This window comes from Mytilus californianus, unplaced genomic scaffold (genome assembly GCF_021869535.1).
Source record: "Mytilus californianus isolate M0D057914Y unplaced genomic scaffold, xbMytCali1.0.p SCAF_13, whole genome shotgun sequence".
In the NCBI taxonomy this organism is placed as follows: domain Eukaryota; kingdom Metazoa; phylum Mollusca; class Bivalvia; order Mytilida; family Mytilidae; genus Mytilus; species Mytilus californianus.
In genome coordinates this window covers 23,678,035-23,699,198 of record NW_026262615.1, presented here as the reverse complement: position 1 = coordinate 23,699,198, position 21,164 = coordinate 23,678,035, and the positions used below count along the sequence as shown (strand labels likewise).

Genomic DNA, 21,164 nt, shown 5'->3' with positions numbered 1-21,164 from the left:
TTTTTGATGAATTATTTATATACATGTATTATAGAAGACTATAGTTATGACATTTCATGTGATATGAGAAAACTGACAGTCGAAACTCATTGTTCTTATTTACATCTCTCTGTTGAACAGAAAACTACAGATTCCGGAAGCTATACGCTTGCATGCTGTTACTCTTGATCTATTGTCAATTTTTTTTTTCAAAACATATACGCTGAATCCCACATACCGCATCGCGACGATACGCAGCCAACAGTTGTGCCATATCAAGACCAGTTTCGGCTATATTACTTGCCATACATTTAGTGATGATTTTTTTAATCCACAAGCCCTTGGAGTGTTGCATATCTTTTGTTTGTTTGTTTTACAGAAATAATATTTCTAATTAGGGATTCTGTATATCGTCCTAAAAATTTCGTTATAAGTATGATCTGTCTACATGCAAAATTTCAATGAATTATAATTAGCAGAATAAAAAGTGTGATTTCACTTTAAAGTAAAACGTCGTTTGCTTTCTTCTGCTGTAGTGCGTCCCTTCGAGCGGGCCGCTATTTTAGGAATCAGCGACCTTTACGACAGATTAGAAAACGACGACGTCATTATACGTTTACGACACTATAGCGGCGCCAAGAGCGATGCGTATAAACAATAGTGTGATTTCCATTTAAGAGAGATATTTCAAGCATTTTCAAGTAATTCACTGCATATAATTTGAACTGAAAATAAAAACGCTATGTTAAAATTTTAATGTTTTCCCTTTTTATTCAGCTTCTGCGTAGCTTCAATTTTGTTAATACATTATCAATAATAAATAAACACATCATAGATACCAGGATTGAAATTTTGTATATGCGCCAGACGCGCGTTTCGTCTACAAAAGACTCATCAGTGACGCTCGAATCAAGAAAAGTTAAAAAGGCCAAATAAAGTACGAAGTTGAAGAGCATTGAGGACCAAAAGTTCCTAAAATGTTTGCCAAATTCTGCTAAGGTAATCTATTCCTGAGGTAGAAAAGCCTTAGTATTTAAAAAATTTAACGTTTTATAAACAGTTAATTTATAATTATGACCAAATCAATGATAATTCATGTCAACACAGAAGTGCTGACTACTGGGCTGGTGATACCCTCGGGGAATAAAAATTCCACCAGCAGTGGCATCGACCAAGTGGTTGTAAATAAACTCATCATAGATCAAAATATAGTATCGTAGTTCCAGAGTTTTTTTAGTTTACTTAACAATCCATTACGATGCTACCCGATCACCAGACATTGATCCTGTGCTGATATGTAACACATGTATCATTGATGTGTCTTTTTTCTGTAAATGTGATGTCAATAAAACATCTGAATAATTGAACGCACGATATTTCTTTCTATCTTTATACATCTATTACCTCACCAATACATGTCAGAATTGTTTTTGTTTTTAGTTTATGAATGCCCATCCATTTATTTGTAGATTAACGCGTCATCTTGCGTTTTAAATCATAAGATTTTTTTATAAATAATTTTTATGATTTTTGATAAGACTACTCTAATTAGGCTGAATGCCTATATTTATATCTCTGGAAACATATTTCGAAACTCTTAAGTATGGTAGTCATTTTGTAATGGTAAATAACTTTCTCTGCCAATACTTTTTCAATATATTTACCTTCCTTTGCCATTTTAGTGTCTGTCTGCAATTGTCTTCTTTATCCCATATAAGCCGTTTGCAACTGAGCAGGTTTCATTTTCATTGATCAAATCACAATTAGGTACATTGTGCAAAAAAATTAAATACAAATAAAAAGAAAATTTATAATAATGACGATATTTTATATTCTGAATAACATAACTTTTCATCAGATTTTACACAAGGTCCATTATCCTACTTCTTTTACCTCTGATCATCACGGATAAGATTTATTTGATACTTCAGATCGATCAAAATCAGAAAAGTATACTAAAACATATACAATAATAAAGAATAAACGCAAATGTTGAAACTTTCAAAAATTGCTAACAGAGACTAACTTTGACTAGTCTATCAATAGTTATTCGAAAGTAACAAGGTGTGGAAGACCAACAGGTGGTACCTGTATCTATATCAAAGAAGCAACAACGGTGTAAAATGATATTCACCCTAAAACATGCTATTAGACGTGTTACGAAAAGGTAGATACTCGACGCTGAGATTGACAAACTAGAATTTAAATCTTGGGACTGTGTCAGAACATTAATTATCGATTTAACAGGTACAATTCAATTTGAGTGATGTTAACCAGGTATCCTACACACTTATTGGTACATTTAAAAGTTAAATAAACATTTAGAATAATCATTTTCTGATATCATTGCTTGTGATTTTAGGATAGGAAAAGTTATGTGTTTGCGGGGGAGGGGACGATGGTTTTTTCTAGTATGCACTTCGAGATTAGAACAAAATCAAATAATAAGCCAGTTTGATTTTTTACTTTATCAATCTGTCATTCCACTTCTGAACCTCGTCCTGAAAATGTAGGAAATATTTGTCACTGGACGAAAAACAAACAACATTCAATCAATCTCTGAAAAAAACCGCATAAAGCTTTACAGTTTGGTTAATTTTTTGGGGACGTTTCCATAGGTTTTCACTGACTTTTAAAGTTTGTAAGCGCCTAATAGAGAGTTCCACATATACTTGATACCCGAAAGATAATTAAAGTAAATTTTTACATTTGATTCTTTTTGCTCATGTTCTACGCGTAGCTCTTATGTTTATGGCGACAATAGAAGATAACGAACGGAGAACGACATGTGGTATTTATATTTTACCTAAATAAACATGACAAAATCCAGGGGAAATCTAATGTCATACCTGGCCAATTTAAGGCAGTAAATTAAACTGTAGAGCATCATCCTGTTGTCCTAGGAAACTACTGTGTGTGAACCTGATATGATTCTCATTGTAAAAAAAAAACTTGCGTAGGTATGCAGTGCTGGTATCTGGAGTAAAATTGTGCTCGAGGATCCGTGTATGGTATGAAAATGGCACAAAATTGCTGTATATTACCGCTAACGCTTTGGACATTTTAAGCCAGCCTCCCACGTAGTTGCAACTGGCGATAAACGAGTCACATTTTACATAGAACCATTTTAAGAGAGTTTAATTGAAGTTAAAACTTTTATGTTTTTGTGAAGATTTAGTTAGAGTTAGGTAATTAAGATGATCTGTAATATTCCATCTTCATGCCTCACATATCATGTACTGTGTTACGACGCTAGATAAGAACTGACGAGGAAAGGTAACACCCGGCCACCGAAAATCTTGACTGTTGTCGAGACTAGGTGGTCTAGTTGTCTAACGCGCCGGGCATAGTGCAAGTAGCATAAGTTCGAAACTCGGCCAGGGAAGCACAAAAATTGCTTCCGCACATTTACAGATCTAACATTGTTGGGCTGTTATTTAGACGAATTATATATATATATATATATATATATATATATATATATATATATATATATATATATATATATATCTTGGCATAGGAAAGTCACCGGCTAGGGGGTATTTTGATCAGTTATGTAGCCCTCGACATAATGTCACCTTTTGGACTGGGTACCTTAACTTTGAGATGATCTACAGAGAAAACTGTTAAGATTCTGAGCTTGAAAAATGTATTATTCGAAAGAGCAACATTTTAGAATTTCAAAACACCAAAAATTACTTTATAATGTTTTAGAATAAAAAAGTTATTAAACTTTTAATGGACCCACCCTCAATTTCGTATATATCCGAATTGGTACAAACGATAGTAAGGTGACCACCAATTTTAAACATGATTATTTATCAGAAAACCTACATATATCTTAATTTCTACAGTATATAATTGTATCTTAATGTATTCTTTAATTTCTGGACAACAAAAACCATTCCGGACCTAAGGCGTTTAAGAAATTAAAAGGATATATATCGAGCATGTGTATGTTCGCACTAAGAATTCAGAGAGCTTAAAAACATATATAAACATACGGGCATTTACATATGAGTGATAATGGCGGATACCTGAAGCGGTGACCTATTTCACATATTCTGCCTTGGAAAGTGATTTTTATCAACTGTGAATTCTTAATTTTAAGGTAAGTTTATTTTATTTCATTGTAGAATTCCAGCAATACCAATACAGTCTCAAATAATTATTGTATAACCAAAACAACAATGTCATTGACATTGACCCTCGTGTATTTTGATATCTTATCCCACTCTTGGTTTGTACGTTCCCTTATTTATTGCATCTCAATTCGACGTGTTTATTATTAAATAACTGAAGACAATCATTGAACGTGGCAAATTTAGTTTCGGCATTAAAATATGCTGCGTTTTATTAAAAAGGGGGAGGGATGAACATTGCGATAATAACCGAGTGTCAGTAAGAGTATAATACCGTTGAAAGGGGGCAAACAATGCAACGTCTATATATATAGCTACAAGACAAGTCTATGCATTAACCAAAAATGTAGCTCACAAATGTGGACAGAACCCGGGACCCCTGCCCCCATCCCCAAATGTATGCACCTTTGGAAGTGAAACAGTGTAAATTGGGATTGGGATGTGATCTTATTTCTACAGTTCTATGAAAATAGACAAGACTAAAATGAACAATAATAGTAAAAATTGTTAATCACAACTGATCTCAATAAAAACATGGCATTAACTACACATGAACTAAGTAACAATTCTTGCAGTGATTTTTATCATATCAAACGTCTTGGATAACATTTGTCTTTGTTATTTTCTGGGACGTACATATTGTCAATGATTGTTTATTGGTCACAGGAGTCGTTTCACAAAAAAAAAACTTATGACTAAGATTGATTGTAAGTCATGAACAATTCAGAATACTTACTATCAATCTTAGTCGTATGTTATTTTTTTTGTGAAACCGACTCCAGGTATATTTTGCATTGACAATGTTCTTCATTTATTTCAAAGATGAGCAACCAATTTCAAATGTTAGACCTGGGGACAGTATATCTATATATGTTCCTGGTTAGACTGCACATTTTAATACTGGACTGCATGTTTTCTATCAAAAGATTAAGTACTTTGAGCTTGCTTTCAGTGACTGTGCCAATGTTGGTTGTCTTTGTACTTGGTGTGTGCACTTCAATCCTTTAGTGGTAGGGTTTAACAGCTGAGACATCCATAACCCAATTTGATATCGTACATGTACATGTAGGTACATGTAACTACAAATTAATAGTAATTATTATACCTGAGATATCATATTCTTTATATATATATATAAAATAAGTACGCAATATTTTCACTATTTTTTAAATTGCAAGCATTGAACTATTTGACCGGTCAATAGTTTCCAACTATTGGACCTCAGTGAAACTATTCGACCACAAGCATCATTATTATTCATAGAATTTCAAATGCAGCCACGGGATTGGATGTTGAATGTTGAGAATATCGCAGGAGTTACAATGTCGCCTTTTACCTATTGTATCTAGGGTTCATGTTAGTGCGGGACGTAGCTATAGATTTCAAAATATTATATTTGATTAAACGTTAAAAACAGTGGTTATGTTTCTGCTTTTTATATTGCTATAGTTGATTTAGCCCCGACATTTATCGTCTGTTGTGTCTTTCCTAATAAAAATACATTTACTTACTGGTAATTGTGGGATAGTAAGTTTATTGTCCTCTCAGATACAACTATTGGCCTCGGCTACGCCTCAGGGCAATAGTTGCACCTCAGGGGACAATAAACTTACTATTCCACTAATTCCCTATTCAATAAGTAAAAAATGTGGTGTATATGTCAATGAGACAGTAACATGGGTTACTGAACCACACAAATAACCAAGCGACATTAATTTAACAACGTAGAGTCTTTAATAATAGCCAAGAGTATATACATGTATAATCTGTCAAAACCTATATCGCACCAAGTCTATATAAATTGTAAATCATTATCTGATTATAACAATAGGAGTCTAAGAGTAAGACCTGCCATCAACAAAAGACCATTAAGATATCAACTAACACAACTATTGATGAGGTTCCTGATTTTGGACATGAACATGACCAAAATATGTGGTGGGGTTAGACAGATTTTGGATATCTCAACCTATAGACTTGATCAGTTGCTTAATAAAAACTAAAAACCAATGTTGCTTTCAGTGACTGTGGGTTGTCTTTGTACTTTATGTACAAACGTACTTGGTGGGTGCACTTCAATGCTTTTGTGGTAGGGTTGTCTAGCTGAGACATCCAACACCCAACCCTTTTCATATATTTTAAATGTTAAAACAAACATATCCTATCATGTATTTTTTACATCAAGTAGACCTATAACTATCATGATTAGTCTTTTTCATAAAGAGATTTAATATATTTTACAAAGATCTAATGCAGTTTAGTCATGACATGGTCATGTTAGTGACATCTTCACATTGATTTATTAAAATATTCATAAATAAATATTAAAATAATGTTAAAATTGGAATTGACCTCTGATAGATTTACATGTTAATTGATACTGTAAATTCAGAAATTATTGCATGCATTTATTATTACGATTTTGTCATTTTGGACTCAAATGCGATTTTAATTTTTGCGATATTGAGAAAAATCCTGTTTAATTAATAAAAAAATTTCAAAATGCGAGTTTAAATTATTGTGATTATAACCCTGTTGCATTTTTCGCAATAATAAAAACATTGCAATAATTTCTGAATTTACAGTATGAAATTATGTTACAAATATAAAAAAGAAGATGTGGTATGATTGCCAATGAGACCACTCTCCAAAAGAGACCAAATGACACAGAAATTAACAACTATTGGTCACCGTACGGCCTTCAAAAATGAGCAAATCCCATACTGCACAGTCAGCTATAAAAGACCCCGAAATGACAATGTAAAACAATTCAAACGAGAAAACTAACGGCCTAATTTATGTTCAGAAAATGAACGAAAAACAAATATGTAACACATAAACAAACGACAACCACTGAATTACAGGCTCCTGACTTGGGACAGGCACATACATACCGAATGTGGCAGGGTTAAACATGTTAGCGGGATCCCAACCCTCCCCTAACCTGGGACAGTGGTGTAACAGTACAACATGTACAACATAAGAACGAACTATAAAAATCAGTTGAAAGAGGCTTAACTCATCGGATGGATAAAAATACAAATACTACAAATACAAGTGGACGTGGCCGGGTACTTGTACATCCAAACAACAAAAAGACACTAAGAACAGATCTGAGAGTACTCGCAGTTACTGACAGCTAGTTCAAAGCCACTATAATCAACTAATAAAAAATAATCATGCAGCTTAGACTAAATTATCAATCCGTACACATCCAACATCCAATGGATTTAGTGTAAAGATGTCATAAACAGTCAGAGAAAAACATGACCTTGTGCAATGCCAAGATACAGGTAATGGTATCTACAGATTGTAGATCCATGAATGTGTATATGTATATAACAATAATATTTAGTTTGCTTTTAATTTACTGATAACAAAATCAATATTAGTACCAATAAAAACAATATTTAATGATCTAATTACAGTGTTGAATTGGTAACCTTTTAGAAAGAGTTTATTTCACGGATCAATAAGTTTACCAGGATTGTTTCTAAATTTTCGGGCACGGTAAACAATAGTGCCGTAAAATGAGAATGTGCAATCCTGTTTGAAATAAGTTTTCTACAGGTACAACCAAACTTCAAAACCAAATCTTTATATCTGTGGAAGAATTTAGTAAAGGTTTTAAGTAATTTGTGGTAACGAAATCCCTGGCTTAATAATTTACCAGCAATACATAGATTACGTTCTTTAAAATCAAAAACGTCACAAAAGACACGGGCATAGCGAACGAGTTGTGAAATATATTCACCGTAAGATGGTGCCAAAGGAACATCACCATCCAAAAAGGGAAAATTAACAATAGGGAACGAAAAATTGTCCCTTTTGTCGTAAATTTTAGTGTGGAGTTTCCCGTGTAAAACCAAAATATTTATAAGGAATATGTTATTTTTATTTTTTAGTTCCTTTACATTTTGTATATGTTTATATAGCTCTTCAAATGTTTTGGTTCTTAGTTATACATCCTTGGCTTTCAAATATTCGGCTTTCAGTGTTCCCGAGGAAGGTAAATCCAAGAAAGCTCTTTAGATGTTTAGATGCATGAAATTTATAACATGTTGTTTTTTCTATCTTTTCATCAGTGATGCTCAAATAAAATAAACTGCTTCGCTGAGCGCAGCTGGATACGCCCACAGAGGTCCAGCCCTGAACAGTTGGGGCAAAAATGGACACAATATTCAAGCTTGATACAGGGCTTTGTTTTGATTGTATTAAATATTTGACATATTATAGGTTTCTGAATAAATGTAGTTAGAGAACATGAAATTGGTTATATGAATTGAATTTATATTCAATTAAAGATTTCTTGCTGTTGTGCATTACACTGTGCTGTTGCGCAATACTTAGTAAATCTGTTGTTAGACTATAAACAATTAAAGTTCAATTAATTCTCAATGTCATATTAGAAATTTATGAAAATGTAAAGGGAGCTTACATCAATAGATATACATGTAAACAATTCACCAAAGTTTCATGAGAATTGCTGACAGCATTTTTGAGTTATTGTCTGAAAACTGGAAAATCCCCCCTTTTTTAATGAATAAAACCCCATAACTCAGATATGTAAAATGTAAAATTTATAAAATTCTAAACAGAGCTTACATCAATAGATATAAACAATTCACCAAAGTTTCATGAGAACTGCTGAAAGCATTTTTGATTTTTTGTCCGAAAAACTAGAAAATCCCCCTTTTATTATGAATAAAACCCTGTAACTCGGAAACGTAAGATCTGAAATATATAAAAATCGAAAGGGAGCTCATGTCAATAGATATAAACAATTCAACACAATTTCTTGCAAGTTGGTGAAAGCATTCTTGAGTTATTGTCCGAAAACTGGAAAATCCCCCTTTTTTTAATGGATAAAACCCCATAACTTGGAAACGTAAAATCTAAAATTTATAAAAAAAGAAATGGAGCTCACGTCAATAGATATAAACAATTCACCAAAGTTTTATGCAAATTGGTTAAAGTGTTTTTGAGTTAATTTCCGACATGTTGACGACGGACGGACAGACGGACAACAGTATACCATAATACGTCCCGTAAACGGGCGTATAAAAAGATAAATCAGGTTGTCCCAGCAACCATCTGGGAATTCTAGAAAATTCTGTGACAAAATATAATTTCATCCATACAGCATGAACTATAGTAACATAGCTCATTCCTACCACTTAGTACATAGTACATGTAAGTGTGTCTTTGTTTAACCCTACAACATTTGAATATATCTCCATAATAAGGGATCTTGTCATGGGTTGCCTTGTGTTCTTCCTGAATGCTTTTGTTTTACTTTTTAGGCTTTGGACAATTTAGAATTGTAGAGCTTGACATATTCACTTGCATGATCACCTTTCTATTGTTGAAGACTTTATATTGCCTTAGAGAGAATTTTGTTTGTTTGTTGGATTTGTACATATATTTTTAAACCACATCTTCTTTTATTCACAGGTACATGTATGATTTAACTTTACTAACTTATATGTCATGTATGTATCTCAAAATTTAATTAGGTACCAGTAGATTTATTTTTTTTTTAAATCTTCCTTTAACTTTTCAATAAAAACTAGGAAATTAGCTAGACCTATAATATAAGACTTCGAAGGTTTATATCATTTTAGATTCAACGTTTTTTATCCAATATTTTTTTTTTACTATCAATGTTGAACCTCAAAAAAAATATACAATAAAAATCGTTGAACATGTTGAATGTAAATGATACAGAGGCGGATTTAGAGGGTTTTTCAGGGAGCCCAGGCCCCCCTTTTGTTGGAAAAATTTGGTTGATTATATAGGGAATCACTGAAGCATGACTGAAGCGGGCCCTCTTATGAAAATTTCTGGACCCGCCACTGTGATATGAACCTTCAAAGTCTTATATTATAGGACTAGGAAATAAGCATGTTAAACAGTTTAAAAAACTTCAACAATTTTTGTTAATCCCTTTGTTAATTTTCCTTTTTCTGAGGCAGTGATTTCCTTTGGCCTTTTATCAGGGGTGTTTATGTATTTTACAACAATTTTGCTAAGCCAGTGCCTGTAATAGATATATCTGTGTATCACTGGTAAATTATTAAGTCAGGGATTTCAGTACCACATATTTCTTAAAACCTTACTCAATTTTTTCAGAGACTTGGTTAAAAAGTTTGACTGTACATGTAGAAAACTTACAAATTCTGAGTTTTATGGTGATGTTGTTTATATAATCTACATGTATTGAATTTTTATACCATCCATTTGAACTTGTCAATTCTTGGTGGATGCTTATTAATGTATAAAAGGTTATCTATTAAGCTATGTCATGTCTTTTGGTGTTGGCCTTGATTTTATTTTTTTTTTTAAATGAGAGCATAAACTAAATATGATTTTCTATACTGTTATGAACACTTACAGTCCTATACATGCAAATGGTTAAGAGGTTTGGTAGCATGTTTTCTGGATGTGCTTATGCTGTCCCAAGTCAGGAGCTTATGGGTCAGCGGAAGGCTAAGTGGGTGTCTATGGTATTTGATTTTCATGTTTAGTTTTGTACATTTATAAATCAGATGTTGAATTTCTCATACTGATTCAACATTGATAGTAAAAAAAAATATCTGATAAAAAACGTTGAATGCAAATTTTATGAATCTTCGAAGTCGTATATTTATATAGGACTTAGAAATAAGCATGTTAAACAGTTTAAAAAACTTAAACAATTTTTGTTCCTCTTTGTTAATTTTCCTTTTTTGGAGGCAGTGAAATTTCCTTTTGCCTTTTATCAGGGTCACGACGGTTTATGTATTTTACAACAATTTTGCTATGCCAGTGCCTGTAATAGATATATCTGTATCACTTGTAAATTATTAAGTCAGGGATTTCGGTACCACATATTTCTTAAAACCTTACTCAATTCTTTCAGAGACTTGGTTAAAAAGTTTGACTGTACATGAACAAAACTTACAAATTCTGAGTTTTATGGTGATGTTGTTTATATAATCTACATGTATTGAATTTTAATACAATCCATTTGAACTTGTCAACCCTTGGTGGATGCTTATTAATGTATAAAAGGTTATCTATTAATTTAAGCTATGTCGTGGGATCTTTTGGTGTTGGCCTTGATTTTGTTTTTTTTTTAAATGAGAGCATAAACTAAATATGATTTTCTATACTGTTATGAACACTTACAGTCCTATACATGCACATAGTTAAGATGTTTGGTAGCATGTTTTCTGGATGTGCTTATGCTGTCCTAAGTCAGGAGCTTATGGTTCAGCAGAAGGCTAAGTGGGTGCCTATATGGTATTTGTTTTTCATTTTTAGTACATTTATAAATCAGATGTTGAATTTCTCATTTATATTATAAATAACATAAACAACCAAAATGATGAAGATAATTGTAAACTTTATACATAAAATAATATAAACACCTTTAAATATTGGATATTAATTAAAAAAAAACTATGTTTCAAACCTCTGTCGAAACTTTACCTTAGATTAACTTGCTATTTCTTGTAGGTCCCTTTTGGTCTTATGCTCTTTGTATGATCAGGTACTAATAATACATCCTTGCAACGTCTTGGCTGTCAAAGGGTTTGTTTGCACTGGGTATTCCTGTTGACAGGTCAATCCAGGAAAGTGCCTCAGTCACACAAGATTTGTAAAGTATTCAGTTCTTTTCAGAGTAGTTCAGCTACTGGCAAACTGTTAATCCATTTAATATAAGGACTTGTCCTCTGTATACAGGAAATATTTGCCATTGGATTTTAAGCAAACAGTAGTCAGTCCATTGATGTTTAAAAAAAATCCCCCTACTTTTCCTTCTTACTAACTTAAGCTAGTCTCCTGAAACAAAACAAAAAGACCTCTCAAGCATTATCAGATTGTATAAGAGTTATATGCCATTGATTATATAGGGAGAGTTTTAACTCTAAATATTTCAGTAATAAAAATGTGTATCCATTTTTTTCTCTTTTCCACTAGTCCCTTTTGGTGCTACATGTACTATTTTACATAAAACTTTGCACTGTAACATGTTAGGCGAAACATGCAATATCTTCTTCTTCTTCTTCTTCTTCCGAATACGGGAGTAGACTCCTAGGTAGGAGTGTAAAACTTCCCGGAACTTGTGTGCTATGTACATATGGACTTAATTTAAAAATAATATGACAAAGAAAAATCATTAACAATAACATATATACATTATGTACAGTGGCTTTGTAGTTTAATAAGTTGTTGTGGCTCCTTCAAATGTTAGAGTGGATATGCCACTTTTGAAGGATTCCAGGGTGTCAGACATACCTATTGCTTCAGGTAGTGAGTTCCAGTCCGAAATAGTGCGAGGATAAAAAGAAAATTTATAGAAATCTTTATTTGTTGATATTTGCCTAAATTTATGTTTCCCCCTAGTACGTCTATCAGATATTGTTAAATTGTCCTTAGGAACTTCCACTAACCCCCAATTTATTTTATATAGCATAGTTAATCTAGCTTTTTTCCTTCTTATTTCTAAATTTTCCCATTCCAATGATTTAATTAAATTTGAAACTGCTCCAGGTGATCTGTCTTTATAATCATTGAAGACAAACCTGGCTGCTTTACGCTGTACCTGCTCAACCTGAGTGATGTGTTGCTTTTTGTACGGATCCCATACAGGGGAAGAGTATTCGACGACTGGACGGACAAGTGATGTGTACGTAAAGTTTTTAACCTTACGTGTGCAGTTTTTTAAGTTCCTACGAAGAAAACCTAAGGTTTTATTTGCCTTACAGGTAATATTGTTTATATGTGTTCCCCAATCAAGATCATGGCTTATAGTTACGCCTAAATATTTACTGCTTCTAAAACATGATTGTGCAATATATAATCAAAAGTGGAAGGTTTACTTTTTTTAGAAATATGAATAACATAACACTTCTCAGGATTAAAATTCATTTGCCAGTCCTCTTCCCATTGTACTAAACTAGATAAATCTTTTTGAAGTAATTTGGCATCAGAACTATTATTAACATTTCTATACAATAAACAGTCATCTGCAAAAAGTCTTGCATTGCAAGTTACATGTTCGGGTAGGTCATTAATAAAGAGTAAAAATAATGTTGGGCCTAAAACTGTTCCCTGAGGGACAGCAGAATCAACAGCTAATTTTGAAGATTTAACACCATTTAATAGTACCTGCTGTTGCCTGTCAGCTAAAAAGTCATTTATCCAATTTAAATTTTGATTCCTAATACCATAAAAGTTTAATTTCTGGGCTAATCTTTGATGGGGGACTTTATCGAAAGCTTTGGAAAAATCTAAAAGTATAACATCTATTTGGTTACCATATCCCAATGATTTTGCAAGATCTTGTAAACTGATGATAAGTTGGGTCTCACAAGACCTTTTACTTCTAAACCCATGTTGACTATCATTTAATATGTTATTAATTGTAAGATGTTTCCTTATGTTGCTTGTTATAATGTGTTCTAGAATTTTGCAACATATTGCAGTTAGTGAAACTGGTCTATAATTAATAGCGTTATGCTTGTCACCTTTTTTAAATATTGGTACAACATTAGCCTGCTTCCAATCAGTTGGGATTTTACCAGTATCAATAGATTTTTGGAAAAAGAATGTCAAAAATGGAGACAATTCATCTGCAAAGTTATGTAAAAAATATGCTGGCAGATTATCAGGGCCAGTGGCTTTGTGTGGATTTAAGTTTTTAAGTAACTTTAATAAGCCATTATTACTAATAAATATGTGTGGCATAGTGGGGTGGGGACTTGTACCTTTATTTGGCATAGAGGATGTATCTTCGGTAGTAAAAGCCTTTTTAAATTGTTCATTTAGGATGTACGCTTGTGTATTCGGCTCACTATATAATAAGCCATCCTTTCCTCTTAATGGTGAAACACCAGATGTTTCTGTTTTTTTACTTTTTATAAATTGCCAGAAAGATTTAGGTTTGACTTCTAACTGGGGGCTAATTATTTCTTGCATGTACGTGCTCTGGGCTCTTCTTATTTCTCTTTGAGCAGTAGCTTTTAACTTTTTATATTTATCTTTATGTTCTTGTTTACCAGTTTTTTTAGCTTTGTTGTAAGCTTTACGTTGTTTTTTACATAAATGGTCTATATCCCTATTTGCCCAAGGGTTGGTGTACTTAGATTTAGTTATTTTGCTTGGTACATTATCATCTATTATTTTATTACTACCTTCTTTGAATTTATTCCATAATTGGTCAATATTTAAATTTTCATTAGCCTGAGATATAAGTTCAGATATAAAATGAGATGTTATGTCTTTTATCTTTTTAATATCAACCTTTTTCCATAAATAAATTTTATGTTGTGATTGTTTAGATCTTTGGGGCTTGCAGATTGCATCCACTAATACAATATCATGGTCAGATATACCTGGTATGGATTTTATTTTTGTTATCAATGCAGGTTGGTTTGTGCAGAAAAGGTCAAGGATATTATCTTTCCTAGTTGGAAAATCAACCATTTGTTCAATGCCTAAGTTGTTCAGCATATCTATAAATGCTTCATTCAGCTCCTTAGTATACAATGAGCCAGATATATTTTGTTCCGGCCATTTTATGTCTGGAAGGTTAAAGTCACCACCAAGCCAGAAGGTGGAATTTTTAAATTTTAATTTAAGTTCATTAATTTCAATGATCATTTGTTTGAGATAGTCTATATCATTTTTATTTGGTGGTCTATATGCAGAAATAATAACTAAGGATTTAGTATCAGTTATATTAATTTGGGCAGCAATAAGTTCTACATTTTTGCTTTTATATACTTCTTGGCAAATAATACCTTTTTTAATGGCGATTTAAATACACCTCCACCTTCTTTTCCGACCCGGTCGTTTCGGAATACATCTTCAAATAATGTGTTTGGAAAAATTTCAGAAGATAATACATCTTTGTTTAACCAAGTTTCATTACCAATAATAATATCTGGTTTAGATGACGTTAATAAATTTTCAATTTGAGGAACTTTATTTTTACAACTTCTAAAATTGATCTGAAGAACTCTTAATGAGTTTTGTCTATTAATATTCTTATTTTTTAATTGCTTCGTTACTGGTGGTTTTGGTGATGATGTAGCAACTGGGTCTCCAAAATTTTCATGATTATCATTTATATTGAAGCTTAAGGAAAAAGCTGAACTATCAGAAAGTACTGAATATGAGTTAGGGTTCAAAATAGAATTACCTGATGAGAGGTATGATTGAAAAATGGTTCTAGAGTGATTAGGAGTATCACATATCGGGCATATCCAAAGTGCTGATGAATTTCCAAACTTTTCATAGATGGACTTATATTTACACATCCAATATGACACCATTTATCGCAGTTATCACAAACAATAGCATCACTGTCCCAGGTACACTCATGCGAGCAAATAGAGCATGGATAACTGGAGTCGTTCAAGTTTGATGGGCCAGGGTTGGTTTCAACCTGGTTGCTTAAAAGAATTCTAATCAAAAGATGAATGTGGCGATCTGATTTGCCAAAAACACATCTATTTTTAAAATTGGACACATGCAAGTGCCAGTAATAAATCTGGGTAGATACCTCAATTGTTGTGTCACATTGAAGGCTGATAGTGATACCCTCATATTTGTTGGATTCTAGTATATTATTTTGTATATTAGACTCATTAACTATGCTCAGAAAAATAAAAAATGTTGAGCAAATCACGACTAAGCTATGTTTAAACATTTTGACAGAGTCTAAGTGTCACAAATATATAATCAGTGAAGAGAAGGATGGTGACTCTCATACACATTCATAACATGTTTAATAAGACAGTTAGTAGTTGATGACAAATTAGATCTTCGTTCCTTGGGCGACTCAAGGACACAGGATAAACACACTAGGAAGCCATATTATATAAGGTGTAAGGATTGATAGATAGGATATTATTACCTATTTAATCACAGAGACTCTGTTTGACGATCAAAACAAAAACAAACAAAAAAGTAAACCGGAAGTGGTTTACACTGTTTACATATAAGGAAAATAATTTTCCCGCCACTGTTCAAATGTGAATCAAAAATTTACGTATACAAATATTTTAATTTACAAGGAAATATCAAACTTATTGATAATTTCATACACACAATGACAAATGTAAGCCAAATATTGATGTAATAGCAAGTTCCGGGATTTATTACTCTAGAAAAAGCTGTAAGTTCCAAATATTTTTGAGAGCTGCAATTTAGACGTCCATTTCCTAGCACATGCGCACACTGATATCATATATATTTTCATCTTCCTTGGTTGAAGTTCCTTCCAAACATTTTAAACAGGTTCTAGTGTGTTGATTTGCTTGTGAATTGAGTTATGGTAAATAAAGTACATGTATATGTACCATAGATTTTCTATGACATCTCAAATAATTCATGTAATTTGGAATAAGTGTAAATGTAGACTTGAACTTTTCTGATCAAAAGAAGTGCTCCTTTGAATGAGGAATACAGATTAGCAGAAAACAAAATTTTAATCTGACTTTGAATTTATTTGTATTGCTTTGTATTTAAAAACATTAAATTAATGTTTTACTTCAATAGACATATTTACCTTTTGTTTACAGTTTTCATCACACAAAGGTCACGTGAGGTCGTGTTTAGACACAACAAATTTGCATACCATTACCACTGCGCCTGTGCGGAAATGGACATTTATGTGCCAAAAAAAACAACAGTAACGTTGATCTCAGACAACATTGTCTCCATATTTTATTATTTACTAGAATGATTGGACAGTTGAAAACCCGACTTGTCGCATCAATTAATACAATCATGATTTAGCCAAATAGTAAGTAAGAGTATCTGTCACTACACTATTTAGAAAAGTCGATCAACTTGATTCAAAGTAAATCCATTTCAGGCATAATAATATTAATATTTTGTTGAAAATCTGGCCTTTTACTTGACCATGATTGGTCCAAACCCATTACTTTATCCTTTACCGACCTTACTCTATCCCATCTACTTCTGCTTCTTCCATATAGTGACCCCCTTTCTTTTATAACAACTGAACAAGACAGATTTATATTATACAGACTATTTCTGTTTAAAAAAGGAAAAAGGAATATTTCAAATGTTTGATGTGAATAATGTGACTTAATATTGATGTTTTGAAATTTTTGATTGTTATTTTAACCCATCTTGCTGCCGGAGGGGCACATGTGTCCACATCAGCTGTGCTGGAGCTATACACTCCATGGTTTTTTTGTATGCAAGCTTCTCACTATAACATGTATTACTGTATCTCTTTCAAGTAAAAGACCGAAGATTAAACAGTGAAGTATGTTTCTTCAATGGCTTCCAAATGAAGCAGTCATTAGGGCGTGGTATAATATCGAGTGACATCACAAAGGTTGAGCTGTCATATTTTCTGGTACACGAAATGCAACCTTGTAAAACTACTGGCAGCTGCCAGAGGGTTCAACTTCAAGAGTTTAACCCTCTTACTGCTGGAGGGACATATGTGTCCTTATCTACACAGGGACACGTGTCCATGTTTTAATTTATGCAAGCTTCTCACCTTTGCTCTCTTATAGTTTCAAATAAAAGACTGAAGATGAAACTAATATTTTTCTTCAATGGCTCCCAAATGTAACTGTCTTTAGAGTGTGACGTCTAATATGGAATGATGTCATTGCTGGGCATGTGACATCACAGACGTCTAGCTGTAGTATTTTCTGGCACATAAAATGCAATCTTAAAAAAACTGCTGGCAGCAAGAGGGTTAATGATGTTATGGGGTAGTTTGCTCCAGTCAGTTTATATTCTTTGGGAAGAAAGATTCTTTTATGTTCTGTGTTGTGCAGGGTGGAATACACCAATCTTGAGATGTTTTTATGAATGAGTTACATTGATTGACCAGAGGACAATTAGGTTTGAAACAACATCATAAAACAATTGGTTCTTACCGTGAGACGTATTAACCTTAGCATTGTGACATAAGAAATTTACAGGAAAGTGCACCAATTTGATACTTGTCTATTGTTTTAAATTTGTGATAAGATAAGTTAAGGAGGAATGGCCGAAACCTCTTATGCTTATGTTAAGTCAAGCATATTTGGTATGCAGTTGTATAAGCATTTGCAAGTCTCTTCAATGGAAATTATATGGCCCCCTCCCCTCATCATGGTTCATTGACTTTGAACTTTATACTTTGTTCACATGTAAAGTTTGAGTTTTGGGGAACAAGCACCACTTAATTAAGATAAGCCAATAGTATTTGGTATGCAATTTTATAAGCATGAACATTTCTCATTTGCATGGAGTTTATATGGTCCTGCACAATAAGTCATGGTTTATTGACTTTGAATTTTTTGCATACATTGTAGTTTACATGTTTAAATGTGTATATACAGGGAATATAATATTTGCATTATACTACCAAAACTACAATAAGGCGATACATGTACATATCTATATATATATAGCAATAAAGATTGGAGTCTAACGCCTGTTACATGCAGGATTCAACCTCAGAACCTCAGTACTGACAAGCTAGTGATACAATAGTTGGACCGCTTAGACCATTTCGGCCACTTAGGCCCCTTTCATTCATTAAAGGAAATTGATTGTTTGGATTTTATACTTACAAAATATCTTAAATCATCTTAGGCTTGATGGCAGAGGGCTTCATCAATAAATTACTCTTTACCAAGTTGAAAAAAAAACCCAGAATTTCTAGCATAGACTTCAAATTGAGAATGGAAATGGGGAATGCGTCAAAGAGACAACAACTTGACCAAAGAGCAGAAAACAGCTGAAGGCCACCAATTGGTCTTAAACACAGCGAGAAAAGCCTGTACCCAGAGGCGTGCTTCAGCTGGCCCATAAACAAAATTGTGTACTAGTTCAGTGATAATGGACAGCATACTGTTCAAAAAAGAAACTGACATACAGAAATGTATCTTAGAGATTTTTCAGGGCAAACAGATGTGTTTCCAATTTCCTTTTACTAAATACAAACACACATAAACAAACATATGACAAATATTTAACATTTACAAAAAATATTAAAATGTTCATCATGCCGCCTGTTTAAATTAGCATTAAATGATTATATTTAGAATAAATACAGCAAACTCTATTTTATTCATTCATGTTACCTATGATGTTGGCCATGCACCCACTTCCAGCTGTTTGCTGATTGTTTTAAATTTAACTAGACTCATTCTGCCAGAAAAACTTTCAGCAAAATTTTCTTGTCTTTATCATGTTTATTAAGGAAAAAATTTAAAATTTGGTCTGCTGCTTGATAATGTTGAGTCGTAGTGAGCAAACAATTGATTTTTACAGCAGACATGATTCACTTCCTGTTTGCTGATACATGTACATGTAGTTTGAAATTTTACAATACTCATTGTACATGGAAAATTTTCGTCAAACTGTTTTTGTCTCCTTACATGTATGACCAGTTACACATCAGTATATATCGTGTATATATGTTACCTCAATCAATTGCATGCAGCATGTCCAGACCTGGTTTTGGTCTTGTTGATATTTTACTAATATAAAAGTGTGTGAACTTATAAATTTAAAAGTAGTAGCAATAGTACAGAAATTATATTTTAACTTTTAAGGTTTTATTTTTGTATTGTTCTGTACGATTTTTGTTTGTTTTCAGGAACAGGATAAAGTATTATCAAATGAATTAACAATATGAAAGTTGCCTGCAAATTCACTGGGTTGAGTAATGTGACAGACAGTTTAATTAAATCTTCTGCACTTTTCTCATTCCATTGGTATGCATTTTACAACAAGATGGTAGATGAACTGAAGTTATAAAGCTATGTGCCAGTAATGATCTCTATGAAGAAGAAATTTGTAACCCAAAGAGTAACTTGAAAACACATAAAATAGTGTTCCAGTATTCAGAAACATATGTATACATTTGTATATGTTTTTATGCCCCCACCATAGTGGAGGGGGCATTAAGTTTTACCCTTGTCTGTCCGTTGTCTGTACGTCCATCAGTATGTCTAAAAGTTGGTTTCCCTTCTATAACTTTAGTTTGCCTCAACCAAATGTTATGAAACTTATACACAATGCATATTACCACAAAACACAGATCAGGTTTGAATTTTGGTGGTCTCACTTTAACCGTTCCAGAGTTATGTCCCTTTACAAATAGAAAAATTGCTTAATTTTTTGTTTCCTTCTCTTACTTTAGTTTGCCTCAACCAAATGCTATGAAACATTATACACAATGCTTATTACCACAAAATACAGATCAAGTTTGAATTTTGGTGTTGTCACTTTTACCATTCTAGAGTTATGCCCCTTTAAAAATAGAAAATTGCTAAATTTTTTTCGTTTCCATTCTCTAACTTATGTTTATAGCTATCACAAAACTCAGATCAAGTACAAATTTGGGTATCGTCACTTTTACCGTTCTTCAATTATGTCCCTTTAAATTATAATTTTATATGATATGCAAGCGGGGGTATCGTCTGTGTCCAATTGACACATTCCCCATTTATTTATATATTGTGTTTGTTTTACTACTGTGGTTGTCTTATATTTGTCGAGGCAATGTGAGTTGACATAGCAATCCATCATTCTGTTAACAGCATTATCAACAATTTATGCTCAGTCTGTTGTGTCAAATCTCTCTGAAACATCAGTGTTATAAAGAGATAGCATTTTGAAATACAATTTTATAGCTCACATGGCCAATGCTTTTCTCATCACTTGGCGTCCGTCGTCCTCGTCCGTTAACTTTTACAAAAATCTTCTCTGAAACTAGTGGGCCAAATTTAAACAAACTTTGCCACAATCATCATTGGGGTATCTAGTTTAAAAATGTGTCCGATGACCAGGCCTGCCAACCAAGATGGCCATCATGGTTAAAAATAGAACATAGGGGTAAAATGTAGATTTTGGCTTATATCTCTGAAACCAAAGCATATAGAGCAATCAGACAGGGGTAAAATTGTTCATCATGTCAAGATCTATCTGCCCTGAAAATTTTCAGACAAATCAGTCAACTTGTTGTTGGATAGCTCCCCCTGGTAATTTTAAAGAAATTTTGCAGTT

At 32.8% G+C, this 21,164-nt stretch overlaps 1 protein-coding gene across 5 annotated transcripts in view; it reads right to left on the bottom strand.

Annotated features, from left to right (window-relative positions):
* LOC127723381 (peroxisomal sarcosine oxidase-like) overlaps positions 1 to 16,769 on the bottom strand; it is a 486,740-nt gene extending 469,971 nt beyond the window's left edge. For all 5 annotated transcript variants that reach the window (XR_007992050.1, XR_007992049.1, XR_007992048.1 and 2 more), the window contains exons 1-3: positions 16,684 to 16,769; positions 11,595 to 11,948; positions 1,644 to 5,200 (exon numbers count right to left, since the gene is read on the bottom strand). Coding sequence is in view for 2 of the 5 variants with exons in the window: in XM_052229969.1 (XP_052085929.1) it covers positions 1,644 to 1,656 (13 nt within the window). In the remaining 3 variants the exon portion in view is untranslated. The remainder of the gene's footprint in view (positions 1 to 1,643; positions 5,201 to 11,594; positions 11,949 to 16,683) is intronic.
* Between the last annotated feature and the right edge of the window lie 4,395 nt (positions 16,770 to 21,164).